Source organism: Melanaphis sacchari, unplaced genomic scaffold, assembly GCF_002803265.2.
Source record: "Melanaphis sacchari strain LSU unplaced genomic scaffold, SCAv2.0 Contig47_pilon_pilon, whole genome shotgun sequence".
NCBI classification, from domain to species: domain Eukaryota; kingdom Metazoa; phylum Arthropoda; class Insecta; order Hemiptera; family Aphididae; genus Melanaphis; species Melanaphis sacchari.
In genome coordinates, this window is record NW_020271320.1 from 753,303 (window position 1) to 776,853 (window position 23,551).

The 23,551-nt window shown below is 24.3% G+C and overlaps 1 protein-coding gene across 1 annotated transcript; it reads right to left on the reverse strand.

Annotated features, from left to right (window-relative positions):
* Nucleotides 1–2,873: 2,873 nt before the first annotated feature.
* Nucleotides 2,874–13,970, reverse strand: LOC112598361 (protein pellino). The gene is made up of 10 exons (XM_025344791.1): nt 13,102–13,970; nt 8,519–8,596; nt 8,274–8,403; nt 6,566–6,667; nt 5,239–5,463; nt 4,978–5,166; nt 4,811–4,909; nt 3,969–4,214; nt 3,783–3,904; nt 2,874–3,343 (listed from the first exon to the last, which is right to left on the reverse strand). The coding sequence occupies exons 1-10, from the start codon at nt 13,110–13,112 to the stop codon at nt 3,229–3,231; spliced, it is 1,317 nt and encodes a 438-aa protein (XP_025200576.1). The 5' UTR covers nt 13,113–13,970; the 3' UTR covers nt 2,874–3,228.
* Nucleotides 13,971–23,551: the final 9,581 nt, after the last annotated feature.

Consider the following 23,551-nt stretch of genomic DNA (forward strand, 5'->3'; position numbering starts at 1 on the left):
AACTTTAAATTATTTTTGTAGCCAGTAAATGCAGGTTGGCTACATTAAATTAACAAAATTGAGATAAAATATACTTGAAACTTAACTAACAAACCAAGAATAATTCTGTTTTTTTAAGAGAATAAAAAATAAAATAAGGAATACAGCAAGTTCTATTAAGTTTATAATGATTGGACTACAGTTCAGTAGCTGAAAATAAATATTTTATTAATTTAAAACACAACATAGGTTGAATGAGACAGGTACCAGTAATCAGTAATAATTGCAATGATAACATTATTACTTTTTAAAACATAATCATAAAAATAACTATATACCATAAAATCATAAAATATTTTTAAATACATTTACATTACGCTAGATTAGCATTTAGCTAAGTACAATAATTATTATTTATCAATTACACGACAATTAATTTTTATATTAAATTATCAGAATAAGTGATCATTCTATTTCATGTCATTAAAATATTAAATAGTTTTACTAAATTTCAATTAAAATAGATAAATAAATTCGATAGTTTAAATTAAAATAATACACAAATTTACTATCTATACATCATAACTGTAAAATACATAAATATCATAATACTTAAATATGGGAGAGATTTTATTGCCTTTCTAATTATTTTACACTAAAATTATGTAAGCAATTTATTTGTTGTTATTGTTTTTTTTTTTTTTGCATACTACATTTAAACAATGAAATATTCAGTGCTTGAAAAATTACAAGTTTGATGAAAAGTTCCAAGAACAAAATTCTATTATTACAAAAATAACACAAATTACAACTTTTATTGAGGTAAAATAAGAATTTGTCATTTATCAACTGTTCTCAATCAAAAAAAAAAAAAAAATTTAAGTCTTATAAAACTAATATTTATATGGAATGAATAGATTATCATTGTATAATATAAATAATGTTCATTCTTTTACATGTTAGAATATTGTAATTATTGTTAATAACTAAAATTAATCTGAGCTGTATCAAATTTATCATAAAATATTAGGTATTATAATATTTTCTATGATTTTATATTAACATAAAAAAATATAGTAATTATTTCTATTAACTAAGGGCAGATCTCATGATTAAAAAATAATCACTTTGAAATTCTAAATTTGAATAATAATTTAACCTATCTTTGACACAAAAAAATTTATTTTATCTATATAAATTTTCAGTTTTAAAATAGTAACTAAGATTTTTTGCTTATGTATACAAGAAAAAATCTCTAATATAAACAAAAAATCTAGTTTTATAATTTTGTAAGGTTAATAATTTGTAAAGCTTTTTTGATGTATTAGTCATTGGTTATTTTTGTTTAAAGGAATATTCTTTTTATAGAGCAATTAAATTAATTCATTCATTAAATGTTAAATATGAACAGAAAAACCTTTCTGAACTATAGATTATAGGAATAAAAACAAGTTTGTTTTTAAAGCAACTTTCCAAGTACTCGAAATATAAATATTTATCCGTCTTATATGATCAAAATATAATTTTTATCATTTGAAAAAATTTTAGAATCACTTCATCACACACAAAATAATAATAATAATAATAATAAATAATAAAGTAAATATATATCATAAATAGTCTCTATAATAATAATGATATTAATATTAAAACTAATTATAATAATACAATTAACACGTGTTTTTGAAAATATAATGCCTGTTATTAATTACATATAAACTAAATTACATAAAAAAAAATATATATACATTTACAATTTGAATGAATGACTGCAAATGCTAAAAAAAAATCAATAACAATAAAATGTTAAAAATAAAATACGAATCAATCGTAGAGAAAATTTACTAAAAGCATTCACTGTTAATATCTATAATATTAATATTCTTAAACTATTTTAAAAGCTTATAAATATTGATGTTATTACCACAATTGATTTAAATTATTTTCAGCAGTTTGCAGTCTTGAAATATCACACCAGCTTACACACCAAATAATTTAAAAAAATTTGACTGTGCAATTCAATATATTATATACACATTTTAAATGAATACTATATTAACATTGTACTTTAAAGCATCATTTTATCGATAGGGGAAAAAAAATACATATTTGAAAATGAATATATAATATATAGTTGCACCACTTTTTACAAGTATATCTCAATAATTGAATTAATATATTATGAAAACAATTTAATATTATTTAAATTGATTAAAACTTTACCTATATAATTAAAAATAAAAAAACTACCAATACTCTACATAAAATCATAAAATATAATTAAAACTAAACATTTAAGTATAGTTATTAGGGTTGCCATCTATCCCAATTTCAATTTTTACCAAAAGTTTGAAACAAATTAAATATGACTGTAATGATAGTGAACGTAATCGAATAATATAAAATACAATAGAGTAAAAGCAAAATATTCATCAATTAACTCGGAATCAAAATTTTTTTTTAAATCTCACTTTCTATATATATAACCAATGTATTATATTTTTAATATTTGAAAATACTTAAGTCTTTTAAAACACAACCCTCTACTAAGATAAATAGTGCTTTAAAATTATAAACCCTCAAAAATCATCAATTTATTAGTGTTGCACTAAGATTATTAAAATATACCATTAAAACAACTTAAAAATACTCGTGACCTTTGATTATAAAAATATGTGTGAAAGATTAGATAGAATTTAATATTTATTTGTGGCAACCCCAATAAAATACTTGCTACATAAATTTAATTATAGCTAATAAGATCTTCAAAAAGTAGTATAGTTAAGATCTTCAAAAAAAGTAAAACATAACAAAAGATATTCAATAATAATTTTAAAATTAATTCTGAGATTTGCTTATCAAAAACAGTTTTTTTAGAGATTGTCACTATTTTTAAACTACTTTATAAAAATAATATTTTATTTATTAGAGATTACCAGTGATATAGGCAGAAGTGATCAAATAATATAAAAAATAAAAAAAATATTTGACTAAAAGCAAAAGGCAAAAATAGTTCAATAAAATAGTTTTAAAATCCTATAAAATTTAATAACCTAGTTATTCAGTTTAAAAAATACAAATAAAAAAAAAATTGCCTTAAAATCAAGGACAAAAGTAAAACTCACAATTTGACAAAAAAAAAAAAAAAACTAACATTATCACACTACCTTTCAGGTTCAGGGAAAATAAATAATATAAAAATGAATCTATTCATTTTTATAATAACTTGAAAAAATTTTTTTACTTAAACTAATTAAAAATTAACTTAACATAACCCGGATATCCTTCAAGAAGTTTTGCACAAAATGGGCAAAATGCCTCAAAACCGTTTGTCCCATAGGGTATTCCAACATTTGCCCAAAATCTAAAAAAAAAAAAATAATAATAGTAAGTACTTTTACATTTTAAATCTAATGCTTCCTATTAAAGCAATTTTGTTTAATAATATAATAAATAAAAGTCAACAATATATTTTAACTGTTATCAGTATGACTTATAACATACAGAGATGTGCTCCATTAGTACAGCCTGCTGCATTTCCTGTACTTATTATCCTCACATAAAGAAATGTTAATACAATATAGAGTTAAAAAAAAAAACTATTTAAAATTAGAACTGCATGAAAGAAACTACTTATTTTTACTATGACGCAAATACGATTAATTTGGACTTAAAGTTATAAATGAAATTATAAATATAACATAAAAGTTTTTTTTTTCAATTAAATATAAATATTATTATAGTTTATTATTAATGCAAAAAAAAAAAAAAATATATAAAATTCAAAACCATTTAAATCTTACTTCACAGTTTTTTCTGTAGCCACGTGACCACATGGATTAAAGGCATATAAATCTGGTTTCTCCTTATCTTGTACATAAAATGAAGCTTCTATGCCCATACTCAGCTTGGCAATTCCACCTACCTATAAATTGAACATTTAATTAAATTTTAATACTATAATAAATACTTTTAAATCTTTAAATTACTTTTAAACACATTGGGCATGTTCTACTATTGGAGTCTTTATTTAATCCCCATGCATGACGACCTTGGACATGACCACATTGTAAGTATGCATATGGCTGTTGCTTTATATCTGCAAGTTCTGAAGATGCCACTGCAGCAGCATGATCTTCTGAATGATGAGGAAAAACTAATGTGTATAGACCAACAGGACACGTAGGCCGTTCACGATTTGTCCTTTCAATCAGCTTTTTTAAATATTCTCTACTCTAAAATATTTAAAAAATGAACACCTTAAGTAACAATTATAACTCATTTTAAAAAATCCTTATTTTTTAAAAGATAATTATATAAAATATAATATAATTAAACAAATATACAACAGTATTACAAATTGTATACATTCATGAAAAAAAAAAGATTGTAGGAAAGCTTGGTTAGAAAGATTAGTAGTTACTAGCTATGAGCATCATTCTTATTTTCTAGGCATTTTCTATGAAATTGTTAATTTTAAATATTTTTATAAAAATTAAAAAATAATAATAATACCAAATCTATTAAATAATATTTAAGTATGTTAAATTTAATAAATGTTGTGATTACTAAAATAATTATTTTTAAAAATTTATCATATCTTAAATATAATTTACTCTAGAGTCTTGTATACTAGTATCCTAAATCTTTTTAAATTTTAAATTGCAGTTATTAGTACTTAAATCATAATTTTATTTTTCTAATTTAAATGAAAAAATATTTAAATCACATTTAATTTTATTAAACTTTTTTACTGAAAGAATACAAAAAAAAAAAATAATAACTGTCATACTATAGAAATACAAATAATATGATCATGATTTATAATTACAGGAGATAAACTGAGACCCTCCGCTGATCTCCATAGCAGGGTTGCACCACATAGATCAATCAATGTCCCGTCTGTAAGAATGTTATTAGAATCTTCAACCTAAAAAAATATATTTATTTAATAACAATAGTTATCATATGAAATATATCTACAATTATGTTACATACCATATCACCTTTAAGTTGAGCTGATCTAGAACCCCGAAGGGAAAAAAGTTTCCCACAAACCGAAACTTCTAGCCATATCCCAGGTTCTGTATTTCCCTTATGGAACTTTCCACTTGGATGCATAACCAACACTCCATTTGTAGTAAGTGCATCAATTTCTTCACCATCTTTCCATTTAGTTGCTTTTTCCTAAATTATAAATCAATCAACAACTCAAAATACAATAATTTTGTACTAAAAACAAATTTTTTGTTTTATTACCCCTAAAAATATATTTCTAGAAGAATCAAATCCTGCAGCATATAATCGAGCTATATTTGTATTATTTCTGTCACATATAATACGGCAAGCAAATCTTGATATAGTACTTGCTGCAGCTGTTTTTTTACTATCAACAACAGGTAAATTGTTGATGGCGGCTGCATTCTTTTCAGCATTAGTGTCCATTACCACAAAATCAATAGGTGAATCCGAGGATCTGCCCACCTAAAAATTATAGTGTAACATAAAACAAAATATAATGCTAATATCTAGGGGCATCTAATGATTAAATTAATAAATTATTATCAAATATTGATTTAGTTCTATGACTAAAATGAAATTAATTTTTTGTTGATATCAACTTAAACTTAATGTTGAATTATTGAGTATAAGTACTAACAATGTCTGTGTTAATTGTCACTCATCATGAATGTTGCACAAAATTAATCACAATTCTATTCCAAATGTATTTTATTTTTTTAAGCTTTCCAAATACAAAATTTTTTCAATGAAATGTAAATTTAATTTTGCATTTTCAGCCATATTTTCTTCGTAAATGCTTATTTGTTATTTTCAGCATAATTATTGATATTATATTATTAATTACTAGTATATTTTTTTTAGAATTTTTATATATTAAAAGAAAATTTTAAAATGATAAATTGTTAATGACAAATATTGTATTATCTCTTGTACATGTTTTTAATGATCATAAATATTGATTAATGTGTATAATATACGGTAATATATTATAAATTCATATTTATAAAATTATAATAATAGATAACCAAATTACATGATTATTTAAGCATCCCAAAAAATACATTGTTGTACAGTGAAATAATCATATACAATTCAAAAGTAAAATTAAAAATAAATAGACACTATCTTCTTATTAGTTTTTAATTTATGATATGTTTTAAAACGTACAAATATACGTTAATTAATAAAAGATATAAACGTATTTAACATAGTTTTTTAAAGATTTTTTTCAATAAATAAACATTTGAAATTTTAAAATTTCTTTAAAATAATATGAAGACATTTTTAAATTTTTATTCATTATTATAAATATATTTTTTTTGATGGTTTGGGCATTTTTGAAGACATTTAACTTTTTACAGTCATAAATGCATTTTTTGATATTTTATACAGCATTTAAATCTGTGCCCTATTAATTTTAATTAAAGATTTTTAAAAACTTTTTTTACCACTCTTAAATTACTATTTTTTTATAGATTAAGTAGATCTAACAGTTAATATATTATACAATTTATTATAATAGTATTTAATTATAATTCATATAGGTAAGTTGATCATTAATTACTTGAAACATATCCGTGGTATCATCATTTACATATTCCACTATGACAGCTTCCGTTCTTGATAAAGTGTAGGAAATCGAATGTTGATTTTTATCAAGAACAGCCTTAAAAAAATAATAACATACATTACACTTAACTGAAAGTACACACTAAAGTTTATTAGTAAGGCTAAGATTTTTTTTTTTTTTTGTGTAACTAAATAATTGTTAAGCTATTATAGTTATATACTAAAAGCTAAAAAAAAAAAAAAGGCTGAGATTTATAAATGTAGGTATGTTTTTATGCGGCATTCTTTTACAAATTTGATTGGTAATATCCATAAATTGCCTCTTTAAAAATATATTTTTGATTTTAAATGAAGCAATGAATGTTATCATTCTATAATGATGAGCTTTTCTTCTTTTTTGTGTATTTTTATGTATACATATATTAAAGAGGAAAAAAATGCTATCATATTCAACTTTGTTGTTTCTGATACAAAATTGGATCTATTTAGTACTTTTAAAAAATTCACTGTAATTTTGAAAATAATTAAAATAAAAAACAAATAAAATAAGGAAAAATGATAATTCTTATGTAAAACAAGTTTATTTCATCACATTAGTTAGATGTTATTAAAACAATATAAATTTATAGCTATTTGGAATATCTGTTAGTATAATAATGTTAATACATATTTTTACATTTGTAAAGTAGCCTACAAACTGTAACATGGTATATAAAGTTACTTAATATTTTAAATGAAAATAAGATAAAAATATTAAGTCTTCTTTTAAATATATTGCTTCTAAATATTAAAATTCATTTTTTTTTTTTTTTCATAAAGTCCACTTCAATACTTCATCATTTACATTGTGTAATATAAATGAGAAAAAATCTTATGTAAATAAAATTATTTTTTACTGTTTTAATTTTTGATATTTTTACTTTTAAGTTTTAAAATTTTAAATTATTTTGATTTCAAGGCAGTCATTAAAATATAAGTTAAATATTACCAAGACAAAATGCTTAATTAAAATGTACTATATTAAAATATAAAAATGACCTACATTTTTTATTCAAAACTGTTTTTATAATATAAATACATTTCTTGAAGTAGATAGTAGATATCCAACAACCAACTTGAAATAATTGATTGAATACTTAATTTCATTTGCAAAGTGCAAAAAATATGGTTGTTAAAATAATAAAATAAAGCTTCTGAGAACGTATTACTCAGCTATATAGTGATAATAAGTATTGTGACATACTTAAATAAGAGCATAATAATATATAACTTAATTGAATATGTTTATGTCATTTTTATTATTTTTTCAAATTTTGTTAATATAGGGTGTTTCATTAAGAACGTCGGATTTAATTTCGTTATTACTTTATTAATATTAAATATTAAGAACAAAAAAATAATATGAGCATGAAGTATACACACTCCGATTTATGTATGGAATATAATATCTGGCATATGTCCACCTCTGTTTCACTGGCAAGCTTCAGTTCTGGCCACAAAAAAAATATCTTTAAGTTCTTCAATGGTTCGCTGTTTATTTTCATAGACGTGAGCTTTAACGTAACCTAGTGTAGAGATAACCGATGATATTTACAAAAAAACAGGTCAGCCAACCCGCAATTTAAATCCAGTGTTTTTAATGAAACACCCTATATATCTTATAGGAAACTAATTATTTTATATAAATGTAATAAAATACATACATGTGAATTTTGGGGGCACGGAACAACATAATGATTTGATCTCTTTATTCCATTAGCAATATCACGTTTCCATAACACAAATTTGCTACGCCGCCTCCGTTTGTCCCCTGCCGTCAATTGGCCATTATAGCTAAAACGACATGATTGACTCATTAACAAAAAGAAAAAGATAATTTAAAAGTACCAGCACTAAAAATTTAATACATTTTACTAAGAAAAAAGTTAATACTTATTATATTATTTACCCTAGTATTATGAGTTCACCATACTTTATAGCATTTTCATGTTTTGTGCTATTTTTTTTGGTTTCAGTTGCATCAGATCTGTAATTAATCAATAACAAAAACAAAATTAAATATTTAAATAAATAAACCATAATTTTTTTCAAAAAAAAATTTAATTTGACAAAATAGATAAAAGAAATGCTAGGCACCCCATATTTTATGAATCTGTTCTTTATTTGTATCATCCTGATATCTTATCAAAATTTCTTAACTTTTTTATGTCATATTTTGAATTATTTATCTTGTATATCCTTTATATGAGCTCTTATTCTTAAAGTTTTTCAATTACAATTTGTTAAATTAATTTAAAAAAATAATATTTAAATTAAATAATTCAGAATTTATTTCAAGTATTAAACATAAATTTTAATTTATGCAATTATATTAAATAAGTCTGAAGAAAAAAGAATGTTACCTCAATATCAAAAATAAATTTTTCTAAAACATGTATAAGAAATGTCACTTTATATATATATTAATTATATCAAATACAGATAAACATATCTATTTGGTTTCAGAATTTTTATGTGCAAAAAACCACCATTATTACCATTGATTTAAATTATAAATATGATTTAAAATGTTCATTGTTTAAAAAATTTAAATCTTGGATCTCAAAAGTAGTAATAACAAATTAATTAAAATAATTTATTTTAGTAATTTAGTATAACATATAATTAATACTAGATGAATTTAATCACTTCTATATTAACATGTAGTTCAAAATTGCATCCATAATAGGAAGGAACTAAGTAAAGGTAAATAAGATATAGGTGTATAAAACATTTTATAATACAAAAAAAGATAAACTAAAAATGTAAATATAGCACAAACAATCAAATATTCTGTTATGAATAAACATGTGTGCAGTTATCATTATTTATTAAACAATTTATCTTCACTTGATACTTCAATAAAATAAACACCTGATCTAATAGTGACAAATCATTGTAGTAACAAAAAAAAAGTAATTTTTTTTTAATTATTATAAGTACTTGATGTGTATTTTACATGATTGGTAAACTATTCTTAAATTTTCAAACACTTAAAATATGTAAATTACTTAAATTCTTAAGTCTATTAATTACCTCAACAAAATTACCAAACAACACTACAACTTTGAATTAAACTTAATGATATATTTTACTAGGTATCTACCCCATATTCAATTTAATTAACCTATTTCAACTCAATATTTCCTACTTTAGATAGTATTTACACAGATATAGATACTTATATAAAGTTCAAGATATATAGAATAATGGGCCCTAACCTGGAGTAAATAATAAATGGTTCCCAGCAACTATTCACAATCTTATATCCATGCATATAATTCATCATAAATTAATTAATTAACTAACTAATAATAAATTAATTTATTTTCATTTATTATATAAAAATAAAAATTAACAAAACTTAAAAAGATAATTAAAAAGTCTGTACTTTGTATAGGTAATATACTAATCTGTGTCTATGTGTCGTGTGTATTATTGTTTATTAGTATAACAATTAACAAGTACCTATCAATAAAACATAAGAGTATAAGACATAACTTAAAATCGCAATTTAAAATAAAAACATAATATAGTCGAATTTGTTAGTACAATGCCGTATATAACAATATTCCAAATAAAATGATTCCAAACAATGTATTTGGTTGGTTTTAAATCTTATGTGTAGTATTTTTAATCATATATTATGATAATCCAGATACAGTAATGTTATTTTGAAATAAAAATGGGTTTTTATATTTGCCTATAGTAATTAATAATACATGCACAAGTAGTAAATTTGATTTCGTTCGAAGCATTAATAATTTCTTAATCTTATCTGTAACAGATAATGTGTCTTGTAAGACACGTATATTGTATACGGCATACTTATTTAAAGTACCGTCTATTTCGGAAGTTTATTTTTATATTGATCAGGTGCATACTTTTGTTTCGGTAAACAGAGATATAAATACGCCAGAAATATCAATAACATTAATAAATATTTTTGATTTTATTAAAAAATCTTATTCAAATTATAAACATAGCACTATAACAGTTTATTTTTAAAACAAATGATAAACATATAATATGTACTATGTATGTGTGTACTTAAAAATTATAAATACCTTTAATGTTAAAATATATAATCTTAAATAAAATAATACAGTAAAAAAATGTGTTTAATAAATCAGTTTTTCAAAAAAATCTAGTTATTTTTTAAAATCTGGATATAACAAAGTTTAGTTATAACGATTAGATTCTCTAGGTCCATTGAAGATCATTATAAGCAAATTTGACTGTTTTGTCAATTATCACATATTATTATTAATATTTGTATAGAAACATAAAGTAAATACTTTATATTTATTTTCTATATGACTAAATAATCCATGATTAGGTTATATAAAAACTTTAAAAACAACTCATATTTACAAGACTATCAACATTTCTTATTACGTATCAATCTTCTCTGTCAAAATACTTACCGACAAAAGTATAGTTAATTATTTAATATTTAACAACATACATTTTTTTTTTTATTTACTTTATTTTTATGGCAATAAAATTTAAAACTTTTAATTTTTGTTGGGGATCTCATAATGCACTTTATCTGATTGCCCACTGCCCATTAGTTCTGCCTGCTTAAATATAATGTATACCAGCGGTTCTCAAACTTTTTATTTCGCGTACCACTTAAGTATATTATCAATCAATCGCATACCACTGATGATTAAAAATCCTACCACCATGTGGCCTTCCGCAATTCCGCGTACCATCATGTAGTCTTTCGCGTACCACAGTTTGAGAACCGCTGATGTATACCATATGTCTGAGATTCCTTAAGATAGAAGACAAAATTTTAAGTAAATTCAACTTATAACAAAGAAGAAAATAATGATTAGGTATAGCTGTTTTTTCTTCAAACAAATTTTTCTTAGAATTCAAAAATTATCAAAAAATTAAAAAAACAACTTCTTTGAAGTCTTTTCTAGAATATATTTTTAAAATTAAAATGTAACACAAAATGTCATTTACACAACATAAAACAACGTTTAAATAGAACAAAAAACAAAAATTAAATTAAATTATCATAATAAGAATTTAAAACTGTTAAAATTAAAATTTTAATATCTAACATAACTCACATAACAATTATTTAAAATCAATAAAAGTCAACAAGATGCTCTGAATAATATTTTTACTTTTAGGATTGATATAATTAAATAACAATAATTATTAATAATTTAATTTACTTTAATGTTAAACAAATCATACAAAATAAGTTCTGATGCATGTAAATTCTTAGTTGAGAAATTAAAACTCAATTAAATATTATCCTAAATTAATAATTTAAATAAAATATGTCAATAGATTAAGTTTATAGTTTAATCTATAGTTGTAAAACCAGTTATACAGTTCAATTTTGACTGATTTTTTCTCTGCCTAATTGTACAACAGATTAGCTATGCATAAGCATAACTAAACATAAATATACAAGTTATATAATATGTGTTCATGTTCCATATTAATGTTGATTATATAAATACTTACGGTTTATTTCAAAGCTCAAGTTTAAATATACAAACTCATTATTTATTACATATTCTAACTTTATTAGCCTTACAAATGTCAATGAATCTAAGTAGGTAATCATTATCTTTTTAAAATTAAATTTGGTTTTTTGAGTTTTACCAATACTTATTTTTTTATTAATACATTATATGTATATATCATAAATTCATAACCGATAGTATTATTTATAACTATATATTGCAATTAATTTATAAGTGACACTTTGGGCAGCGATATCAAATGGTATAGACAAGTAGAATGGATGACCTAGGTATAATAGTTGTTTCATTAAATGTTCAACTTAAACTTTTATAAAAATAAGTTCCCAAGTGTATTATGAAATGTCTAAAAGTGTTAATAATAGAAATTCAGACGGATGTATACATAAACTAATAAATAGATAGGTAGGTACATAAATTGTTTTGGTTTATATATGTGCCACCTGAACAGATGAAGAGGTCTAAGTCTAATCTGATAATATAGATGGATAAAATATATACTAAGTTATGTAACAAAATATAATTATTATTAATTAATAAACAAAAGAAATGTCCAAATTAAAGACGACTTAACTACAAAAATGCTGGTCCACAAAATATGGTTAGGTAAACAAAATATGCAAATTAGGTATATCAAAAATATTTAAGAGGCAACGAATATCATTGAAATTGTATGTCAATATTTATGATTCAGAATCTACTGATAACTAAGTGATAAAAATATTGAATATGAAATGAAAATCGAATGCAACTCATAACTCTAAGAATACAAAAATAAATTAAAAAATATTTAAACACATATGTAGATGACTATTATTACAGCAATACATATCGTGTGTCGTTGAGGTCGAATTCCATTAAAAAAAAAAATTACACGACACTAATAAGAAAGAAAAAAAACCAAACGATTCGTCTGTTCCCCGAAAAATTGAAAACCAACTCTTCGAGACTTACCACACGTCTCATACGCTGTACGTACCTTTTAACCATGTTGCACGACGTTGTCCAGCCAACATCAGTGGAAAAACACAAACGAAAATGCGAAAACTCGTCGTCGCAAGTGGCGTAGGTATAGATAGGCGCCTGACACCGTCCAACGGAGACACGAAGACACCGCACACGGTCGTCGTCGTCAAATCACTCACTGACTACGAAGTTCTGGTCATGTCGAGCACGGGACACCGGTCGAGAGCGGTTGCGCGCGGCGGACAGGAAGGGACGGCGACAAAGGAGCGGATGCACTGCGACGACGACGACGACGACGACGACAACTCGACGCGCGCGCAACTGTGGACTGTGGAGTAAAAAAAAAAATCACGCACAGACGACCGACACACAGCGGTCGGCAGCGATAATATTGAGAAAAAAAAACACAGCTCGCGAACAAGTCTCGACAGCTCGAAAACGTGTACTTACGCCGCCGAAAGTGCTCGTTGCGGATGCTGTAGCCGCGGCGAACGCGTACAGATCGGTTCTGACCTGTCGGACGTCGATCAACTCGACCCGCACGATCAACGATGGCGTACGATTGACTCGAATAACGATACAAATGATAAAACTAATAATTATAATATTATCGAATGGTTATTGTAATATATACATATATTTTATTATTTTATCGGACGAATTATTATTATTATTATTACTATTATTGTGATTATTGCGAAGAGTGACGACGGAGATAATAACACGAATATTAATAATATTAGTGTATGATAGGAGACGTCATGGGTTGTTAACGCGCGGACTGTTCGCTTACGGTGTACGGTACACTTGTACAGTGTACACCTTTGGGCAGAGGCGGCGGCGGCGGCGGTAGCGGTGGCGGCGCGCGCGGGTGCGTGTACGTCCTTTTACGGAGAAGTTGGGGAGGAGGGGCATCGGTTGAGTTGCTCGTGATGAGTAGAGTGGTGAACCCCACCACCGCCGCCGCAGCTGTGCATATTATACTGTAATAATAATAATAATACCTACTACCCAGTACCTAGTAATAACGCAGCAATAACGTGCGTAGTGCTGTGTCTTTCTTACAGCGATTTAGGTTTTTATAGCACCGTTTCTTGCCGTCTCTTTGTTTCTTTTTGGATTTTTTTTCCCTGCCGTAATTATTCTTATCACTGCGTTCGGTGCCTACATTCTGTTTCGGCGACGACCGCGGGAGATGGACCCGAGGATTTCGTCCTCGTCGTCGTCGTCTGTGGTTCGGTCGACGGAAAATAAAATATTATTATTATGTTGTTATTTTACAAAGGTTGATGAAAGGCGTGTGTGCGCCAAAGCGGCGACGGAGGCGGCGGAGGCGGCGGGTTAAGCAGACTACAAAAGCGACTGTCGTCATCGTCGTCCCAGCTGCCGGTCTTCGCGTCCGCTTGGCGGTGCGGTGGTGGCGGCGGGCGGAGAAGACGTGCGACATACGACACCGACCCGAAACGTGCGCGTGTGGCGCGTCGCTCCCGCCGCTTTGTGCTTTGTGTGCGTTTACATCGCTATTATTATTTACACAACAACAACATAATAATTTTATTCTGTACCGAGTAAAAAAAAATAAAACACGTCACATATTTTATTATTATTATTATTATTCGATTCGACGTGGTATACTTACCCGACGGACAGTCACTACTTGCCGTGTTCACGCAATTGTGTCTTTATCGTCTTATTATTTATTTTTATTTACGTACTATATTTGTTATTCAGTAGGTACTACTATAACACTACGCTCTGCATATTATTTATCTACCCCTCTCCCCCTCCCCGGTATACTTATGAGTTGGATACTTTAATATTATATTACTATTATGGTATTATACGTTTAGGGCAGAGGACCTCTAGTATTTGCATATATTTTGTCTTGCGCATGCAATCGTAACAAAGGGCCAACTTTATACAAGTCTGTTTCTTGTCCAGACATTTTCAAACCTAGAATTTTATGTTGAATATATTTGCAAGTTTTAAATCAATGACTATTCCCCAATAAATAAAAATAAAAGTTGGTTTTGTTTAGATAATTGTTTTTATTTATTAGACAATGATATGAAATACATTAAAAGTAGGTAATCATTGTAATTAATGTAATTTTTAATTTCTTATTTTAAAGCTATTTATTAATCAAAACTTTAAAAACGATATAAGAGCATATGTGCTCGCTTTTATCGTGTTTTTTTAAGTCTACCATCAGCCCTATGACTATAGTAAATGGTAGGTACTTTTACTAGTCATATTTGTATACTTAAGTATTGATGTAATATTATAAATTATAATCTGTACGTAATATAAGATGTTCAATACCATATTATTACATATAGTTACATAATACAATTACAAACGTCGTTAAAATTGTTCGTGAGTATCACGATATAGAATATAGATTATAGATACAATTTATCTACATTCTGTCGGTTACTAAACCGTTTAGTAATCTACTCGCACTTAATGTTACACTACACTACTATCATCAAAATATTAATACATTAGTAGGTATATAAGCCCGGATGGCCAGCCCTGCCCATTAAAAAAAAATAAAAAATATATAATTTATTATTTTATAGGACATAGGTAGTCGCATATTGTGACTCAAAAAATTAAATACATAGTTTATAATATTAACTATACTTAATAAACCCATCTTATTTTTATGTGACAACTAAAATTTTAGTTGCACATGTTTAGTTTGTCATCTACCGGCAATATCATAATATTGTTTTGACTCAAATATTTTACATTAATATTTAACATGATACTAAAATGTTATGTTTAATTAAAAAATTATTCAATTTAATCTGGTCAATAAATAAAGTTGAAAACTAAACAGTAATACTTAATAGTTAATATACGCATTGTATTGAGTTAGTACCCGTAAGATTATATACAAGAAACTACCGGAATACAAGTTGCATTTAAATTATTTTTTAAATTTTTAAATAAAAGTAATATAAATCTTTTGATACTACTATTTTTATTTTTATTTCATTGACAGGTAATTATAAATTATATTATACATTAAAAAAAAAACTCAAAATTTAAATACAAAAAAAAAAAAAAAAATAGAAAATAATATAAATTATTAAATTAACATGATTTTTCTTTTTTTTCTTTTTAACATTAAAATTCATAATCAGTTTTGATTGGCGCCACACCACCAAATACAACTATAAATATCGTTAGACTTTTTAGAAATAATTTATTTTGATAATTACATAATATTTAACACTAATTATCTTCAGTTAACAAAAAAAAAATTTGAATAATATGTGAATAAATAAAAACCTCAAAATATGCAAATACATACAAAATTAAATTTTTTTTGTTTAGATTTGTAAGTATAACTATTGGTTTTAGAAAATACAAGTATAAAATAATATATAAGTATATATAATATATAATATTATAGTAAATTGCTAATTTAGAAATTTTTTGACCCACCCAGTACAAACATACGCAAATACGTAAACTTCCAGGGCATAGACTATATTAATAACTTGACAATAAACAACAGAAAGCTATCTATAATCGCGCTAACTAGATATTAATGGCTCAAAGTTTTCTGTATTTTTGTTTTGTTATTTTTTTTTTTTTATTAGATTTATATTACTAAATATTCAAGCTAAGTTAATTTCATGACTTTGAATAAAATAGGTAGGTCTTGAAAACTTTTAAACTTTATTTTTGCATATTCTGCAGAGATTTTAGATTGTGATTAGAGCAATGAATATATTGATTTTACAATCATGAGTATTTTAAATTAAAAATTTCCCAATATTTTGCTTAATAAACGAAAAAAAAAAAAGTAAGAACAAATATAAAAATTGAAATGAATTTTTTCACTATATTAGTTTTCGATAAAATGTATTTCTTTATTTTGCTATAATTAAAAATGAATTACTGTAGAAACTTGAAATATTTATATTATTTTTTATACATTTTCTATACATGGTATTTTTAATTTTGATTCATCTTGAAATATTATAAGCATCATGAGAAATTATATACTAGGTCAAAATACTTAAAATTTTAATACAAGATTTCGCATACGTTTTTTATTATGTATTTAAAGTTCAAATTTTTACAAATTCGTCAAAACTACGAAAATTTACAATGTACAAGTATTTTGTAGAAAAAAATTATAAAATATTAAATTTTTATAATTAAGATTCGAACATTTAATAAAATATTGCTCATAAATCTTAATACTGGAACTTAAAAATCCAAAAAAACCTATGAAATTTTTTTTTTACAGATATTTGAATTCAAATTTGGACTAAATTGTGTGTTTAAACAATCATTATTAATTAAAGCCATAATCTATTAAGGTTGCCAGGTCGTGTCAAACTAACAAATGGCAAAGATTCATGAGTCCAAACCAACAACATTTATAAGTACTTAAAAGCCTTGAACCCGAATTTATTTTATAACAACACTCCATCTATTTTATTAATTTATAAATATATGAAACGATGTTATACTCAATGAAATTAAAAAAATAAAATAAATAGTTATTTACAAAACTATTTTTGCAATTTCTTCAAAAGCTTCTAAAAAAAATTTAAGAAGTTGTTCATCAGTCAATTTAAATTTCCTATTAATTAAGTTAGCAACACATTTTTAATAGTTTTTAAATATTACATATTAAATATCTTTGAATTTTTTTTTTTTTATTATTACTTCGAAAAATATTGTTTGGAACACTGAACAGCCATGAAAAGTCCACATCATTAAAATGTATAAATGCGTCATATTATCAAAAGTGTATAGTAAATAATAATATATATAGTATGCGTTGTTAAAGCGTTATACGAATATACGAGTATATACTTATATAATTAATAATTTATATGTGCTTATAATACACTAAATACTTAAACATAAATATTCAAATATAAGTTAAAAAATTAATACACTTTACCACTAGTTCACATCTAGTAATAAATTTAAGAAACATACATATACATAATAAATATATAATTACCAATATATTATATAAATGTGGGTAGAATAGATAGTAAAATCAATTTTTTTTTGAACTCACATTGCTTATCACACAAATAGCTTTATACTTGACATTTTAAGAAATATATTTATTTTTTTATAGAAAGGGGGCAGAAATATGTTGTCCCGGGTCAAATGATGTTCAAATACAGCCCTATATATACCTACGTATCAGAGTTCATATCAACAATGTAAATGCATCTTTAAACTATGTTAGTTAATAAATCATTCACATTAGCTACACCTGTTCAAACTATTTCACATGAAATGACTTTTATTTTGTTACCTATCGTGTACAAATATTAAAAAATATTGGTGACTAATAGCAATGTACGAAAGTATGATATTTAGACTTTTTATTAGATAGTACCTATAAAGTTATTCGATGCATATGTTTAATTTAATTTAGATAACTTATCTAATTTTCCTATGTGTCTGTGCTAAGTAAATGAATATAATATAATATCTAGACATAAAGTTGATATTATTTATAGAAACAATTCAATGATTATAATAAAAGTTTATTATTTGGTAATTTCATAACAAATAATATTTTAATTTTAAAAATCATTATAATTTTGTAAAATATTATTACAAGGTAATAAATTTTCTTAAACTTAAGTTTAAAAGTTATAAATATAATCATTATTTAAATGCTTTTCTAACATTTTATTAGTTTATCAATGTTATTATACACATAGTTGTTATAGTACTTATTTTGTTATTTCATCAACAAAAAATATTATGTTCTTCGAAAACGTAATTAATATATTTACACACATCCAATACGTAATACATCATTAAATATTTCAATGATTGTATTACTTGTAAGTATTATAGTTAGTAAGCATAATTTGTAACTCTATAAAAAAGTTTTGTTTTAATCAATTATTTGAGTGTAAAATACTGTGGCTATAGAATAATATTATTATCTTTTATTCGATTACTTAAATGTAAATCATTAATATAATATATACATTATAGGCTAAGGTATGTCTGAAATATTTTTTTTTTACAAAATAAATTACAAGTGCATAATAACTATAATACGAATATTAAAAATATGCAGACAGACATAAATACATTCAAATTTCTTAAAAACTACTAATAACTCTGGCTCTTTACTAGTTTAATATAAAGTGTAGTGCGTACTGAATAAAATATTTTAAATTAACGTTCATCATTTAGAACCAAATACATTATATAGAAATATTTAATCATAATTAATTTGAAACTTCCGTAAAAGATTCTTAAAACGAGTATTTAACATGATTTTAAAAGCGTCTAATACTAATTAGACACAGTGAAAATATATACATAATGACTTACAAAATATAACATAGTCTCCTAAATTAAAAACTAATTTGAAATCACATTCACATTTGTCTTTTATACGATAATAGATAATAATATGCCCATGGCCATGCAGAACAAAAGGTAGTGAATAAAACATTTACAGACACAGATTAAGGTATCGCGTTAGTAAATAAAAGGTATTTAGATATGAGTATTTATAATATATATATGTATAAATAATTCTTTTGTCTATATTATGTTCTGTTCGTGTAACTTCTAAACGACTTGACTGTTTTTAATAAAAATTGTCATTAGATTTTTCAAGACTCAGAGTGTGTATATAATTTTTTTCAACCCCTATAATAGATTGCTTCACAGATGAATTTAGTTTTGACTCACAAAAATGATTATGAAATAGATATTAAATTAGATTAGTATATACTATATAGTTAGTATTTATTACCTATTTCGTTGAATTTTAATAATAGAATAAATATTATATGATATTGATTACAGGTACTGAACTATTAACAATTTCGTTATGTTTAGTATAAAAATTAATTTTTACTTGATGGTTGATAGACATTATCGATTGGATTTAGAATATATATTTTTCCTTAACTTTTATAGTGTTTTAAAGGGTATTATTGTAGATGACAGGTTGGATAAGTAATTTAATACTTTTTCACTTTGTTGGACACCAACCCAATGCTGTGAGGGGAACTGAAATGTTTTAATTATAGCTAAAATATATATACCTACCATTTGATAACGAGTTACAAAAACATTATGTGAACATACCACATTGGGCTATTATATAGCTATTAGTTTCTTAATTATTATTTCTTTTTTAATTCCCTTTCACCTCCTGGCTTAAAGTTATAACATTTTTGAAATTGAATAATTAAAAACACATAACTTATAAAATTTCAATAACCACAACTTATTTATACCAATTTTCTAAATCCGAAAATATATCATTACAAGCTGATTTTAAAACGGTGTTGCCTGGGAAATAAATATTCATATACCTAGTTTTTATTTATTTATTTTTTTTAAAGGAGATTTCAGACCCAAGTTCACTCTACGGGTGCGCCATTGATATGTATCAAATAAGTTTTACACCTATCTTCTGACCTAGTTACCTAATAAAAATATGTCATGATTTAAGTACTAAAAGTTTCTTATTGTATTCGTACTCGATATGTACCCACGTTTTATTTAATGTTATATTAATATATATTTTTTTATAATTATTACTAGTATATTTTAATAAAATAATTTTATAGCATAATATTTTTATAAAAAAAAAAAAAAAGTAATAAAATATTTAAGCAAATAATATGTTTCTAGTTTTCTGTAATGTAATAGTAATTTTTAAAAAAAGTGTACAGTATTATGATAATGTGGTAATGGGCAATGAGCTTAGGTATATTATTAAAAAGGTACATGTAAAAAGCAAGTATATATTTATAATTTACAATTTCTATTTGTACACAGAAACAAACATCATAAAAATTATTAACATTATTATGCTAATAAATATTCTAATATTTCATGATAAAAAGGCTTTAGGAGCCACAAAAAACTTAGTTATGGTAATGCACTTAATCTCTTAATCCGTCTCAGATAACAAATTAGAACTAATATGTATTTATTGAGACTTTTTAGCCTTTCAGGTATCTTTAACTATTATGTAATGTATTATGTAGTTCAAATAAAATATAAATTGCAAACACCATAAAACGTGGTAGAATATTATATTACCTAATATAATATAAACCCGCATATACCGCCACATCGGTGTAAAATATAAATAGGGCAATCGATCGAACGAAGGTCTTTATTATTATTTGCGTGTATAAAGTATATTAATTGTATTCCGGACACGGGACAACTATATACTACATACTATATATAAGTATACTATAGAATGTACAATGTAAATGTATGCATAATGGACTGTTAGTACTTGAAACTTGGAGGTTTTTAGCACCCTTAAATCTCGAATAAGCACTTCTGATTTTTTTGAGTCCAATAATAATAATTGGAAAAAAATTATTTTTTTTATTTATTAAGATTTAATTATTATTTATTTATAACTTAGATATATACCTACGTAGATTTTAAGCAGATCAATGAATGAATTGGTCTCACAGTTATATAATATATTTTAATTTTTGTTTGTCAACCATCAAAGTTTGAAACCGTGAAAAAACTTCAATTTTCAACTTTCAAGATAATTTCTGGTATCTAATTTGAGTTGTGCTTGGAAGTTTTCCAGTTCTATTAAAACAATCAAAAAATAAATAACATATTAAGAAAAAATAATATTTAACTAAATTGGTTTTATTTTCTTGTTGTTATTCAAAAACAAATGACTTTAAAGATTTGAAATGATCACGAAGTACCTATTTATGTTATAGACAAGATATAATTTTCAAAATATTTTAAATGTTTTTTGCTATTTATAGACATTTAAAATTTTCAACTTTTTAGCTGTTTCTATCTGGGTATAATACATTTTTTGTTTATGGGTAAAAAATCTTGTAAATTTAATAAAAGAATCGTCGTAAACTTTTACTACAGCAACCTAAAAATAATAAAAATATACATGCACAATTTTTTTTTTGTTATAGATATTTCAAGTTAAAATTAAATACTTAACTAAACAATAACAATTTAAGTAAATTTGCTATAATTAAAAAAAAATATTCGTTGAGATTTGAAATATTTTTTCACTATTCATATATTATTACCATAGACCTTATACTAATGAGTATAAAGTCTATGATTATTACTCATACATGGTAGGTATGTGTATATTTGCTTTATACAATACAATTTAAAAAATGTTTTATTAATCTCTTAGCCATTTATACTATTATATTATACATTTATACCCCGGTCCTATTCACATCGTTCTATGATACATGAGTAAGTATATTGATTTATAATCGTAAATAACGGCTAAAAGCTAGTAATATTCTAATAATATATTATAGATAAGCGATTTTTTTTTTTGCGGAAAAAATAATTTAATCTACTAGGTAAATTATTTATAGAAAATAAATCACTAATAAAGAAATTTAAATTATTATATAAATTATCGAATATCTTTACAAATATAGGCTGATAAATCTGTCTCTGCTGAGAATAATTTTTCGTAAGCGATAATTTGTCATTAAATTCAAATCATATTAACTATTACAGAGTGATCTACTCTATGATAAAACATATTTGAAATCTTCACTATACAGCAAACTACAGAGTCACTTATCATCATGGTTTTTATATTTACTTTAGTTTAAATTATGTTTTTTTTGTTAAGCATATTGTTTTATGAATGATAAAGATTATAATGTTACATAATTTTAATATACTCTTAAATCTAAAAGTTATAAGGCGCATTATATTACACTATAAAATTATTAACATTTTACACTTAAATACATTTCTAGTTTGTACTTGATTCAATTTGCATAAAACTATTTTATAACTTTACTGTTTAATTACTGATGCCTGATGGTACTTATGTCTGCTATAATCTCACTAAAATAAAATATATTATTATTTTGTATGAGTAATGTCGTAATAATGTCAGATATTATGAATTAATAATACAGTGGCTATGGTTTGTAGGTAACCTACACATTTCATCGAGGTACTTTGTAGTTAGCGGTATGTAATAACTTACAATAAGACGTTACTTATCCAATATTAATAGGTTGTGGATACCCAATTATTAATAATTTTTTGTTACGTACTTAAAACTTACGTAATTATATCTCACATAAATAGGTATGTATCACACTGTATGGTTATACGTGCATACCATTAGAACTAATAAATTATTATTTATCACAATAATTTTATTCATTTATAAAGTATTAGTCATTTTGCGCTTAAAATATCGATTTATTTTTCATTTATTACTGTTAATATTTATTATAACTCTATCAATCAGTTTTAAATTAGTGATTTTATGTACCTATAAGAATCGATGAAATACCTATCTCCCAATTGAAATTCCCAAAATAATATTAAATTAGTATATAATATAATATATAGCATAATAAATAGAAAATAAATGACCTTATGCCATTACTTTTTATGTGCAACATATTACATACTATAATTAAATATAA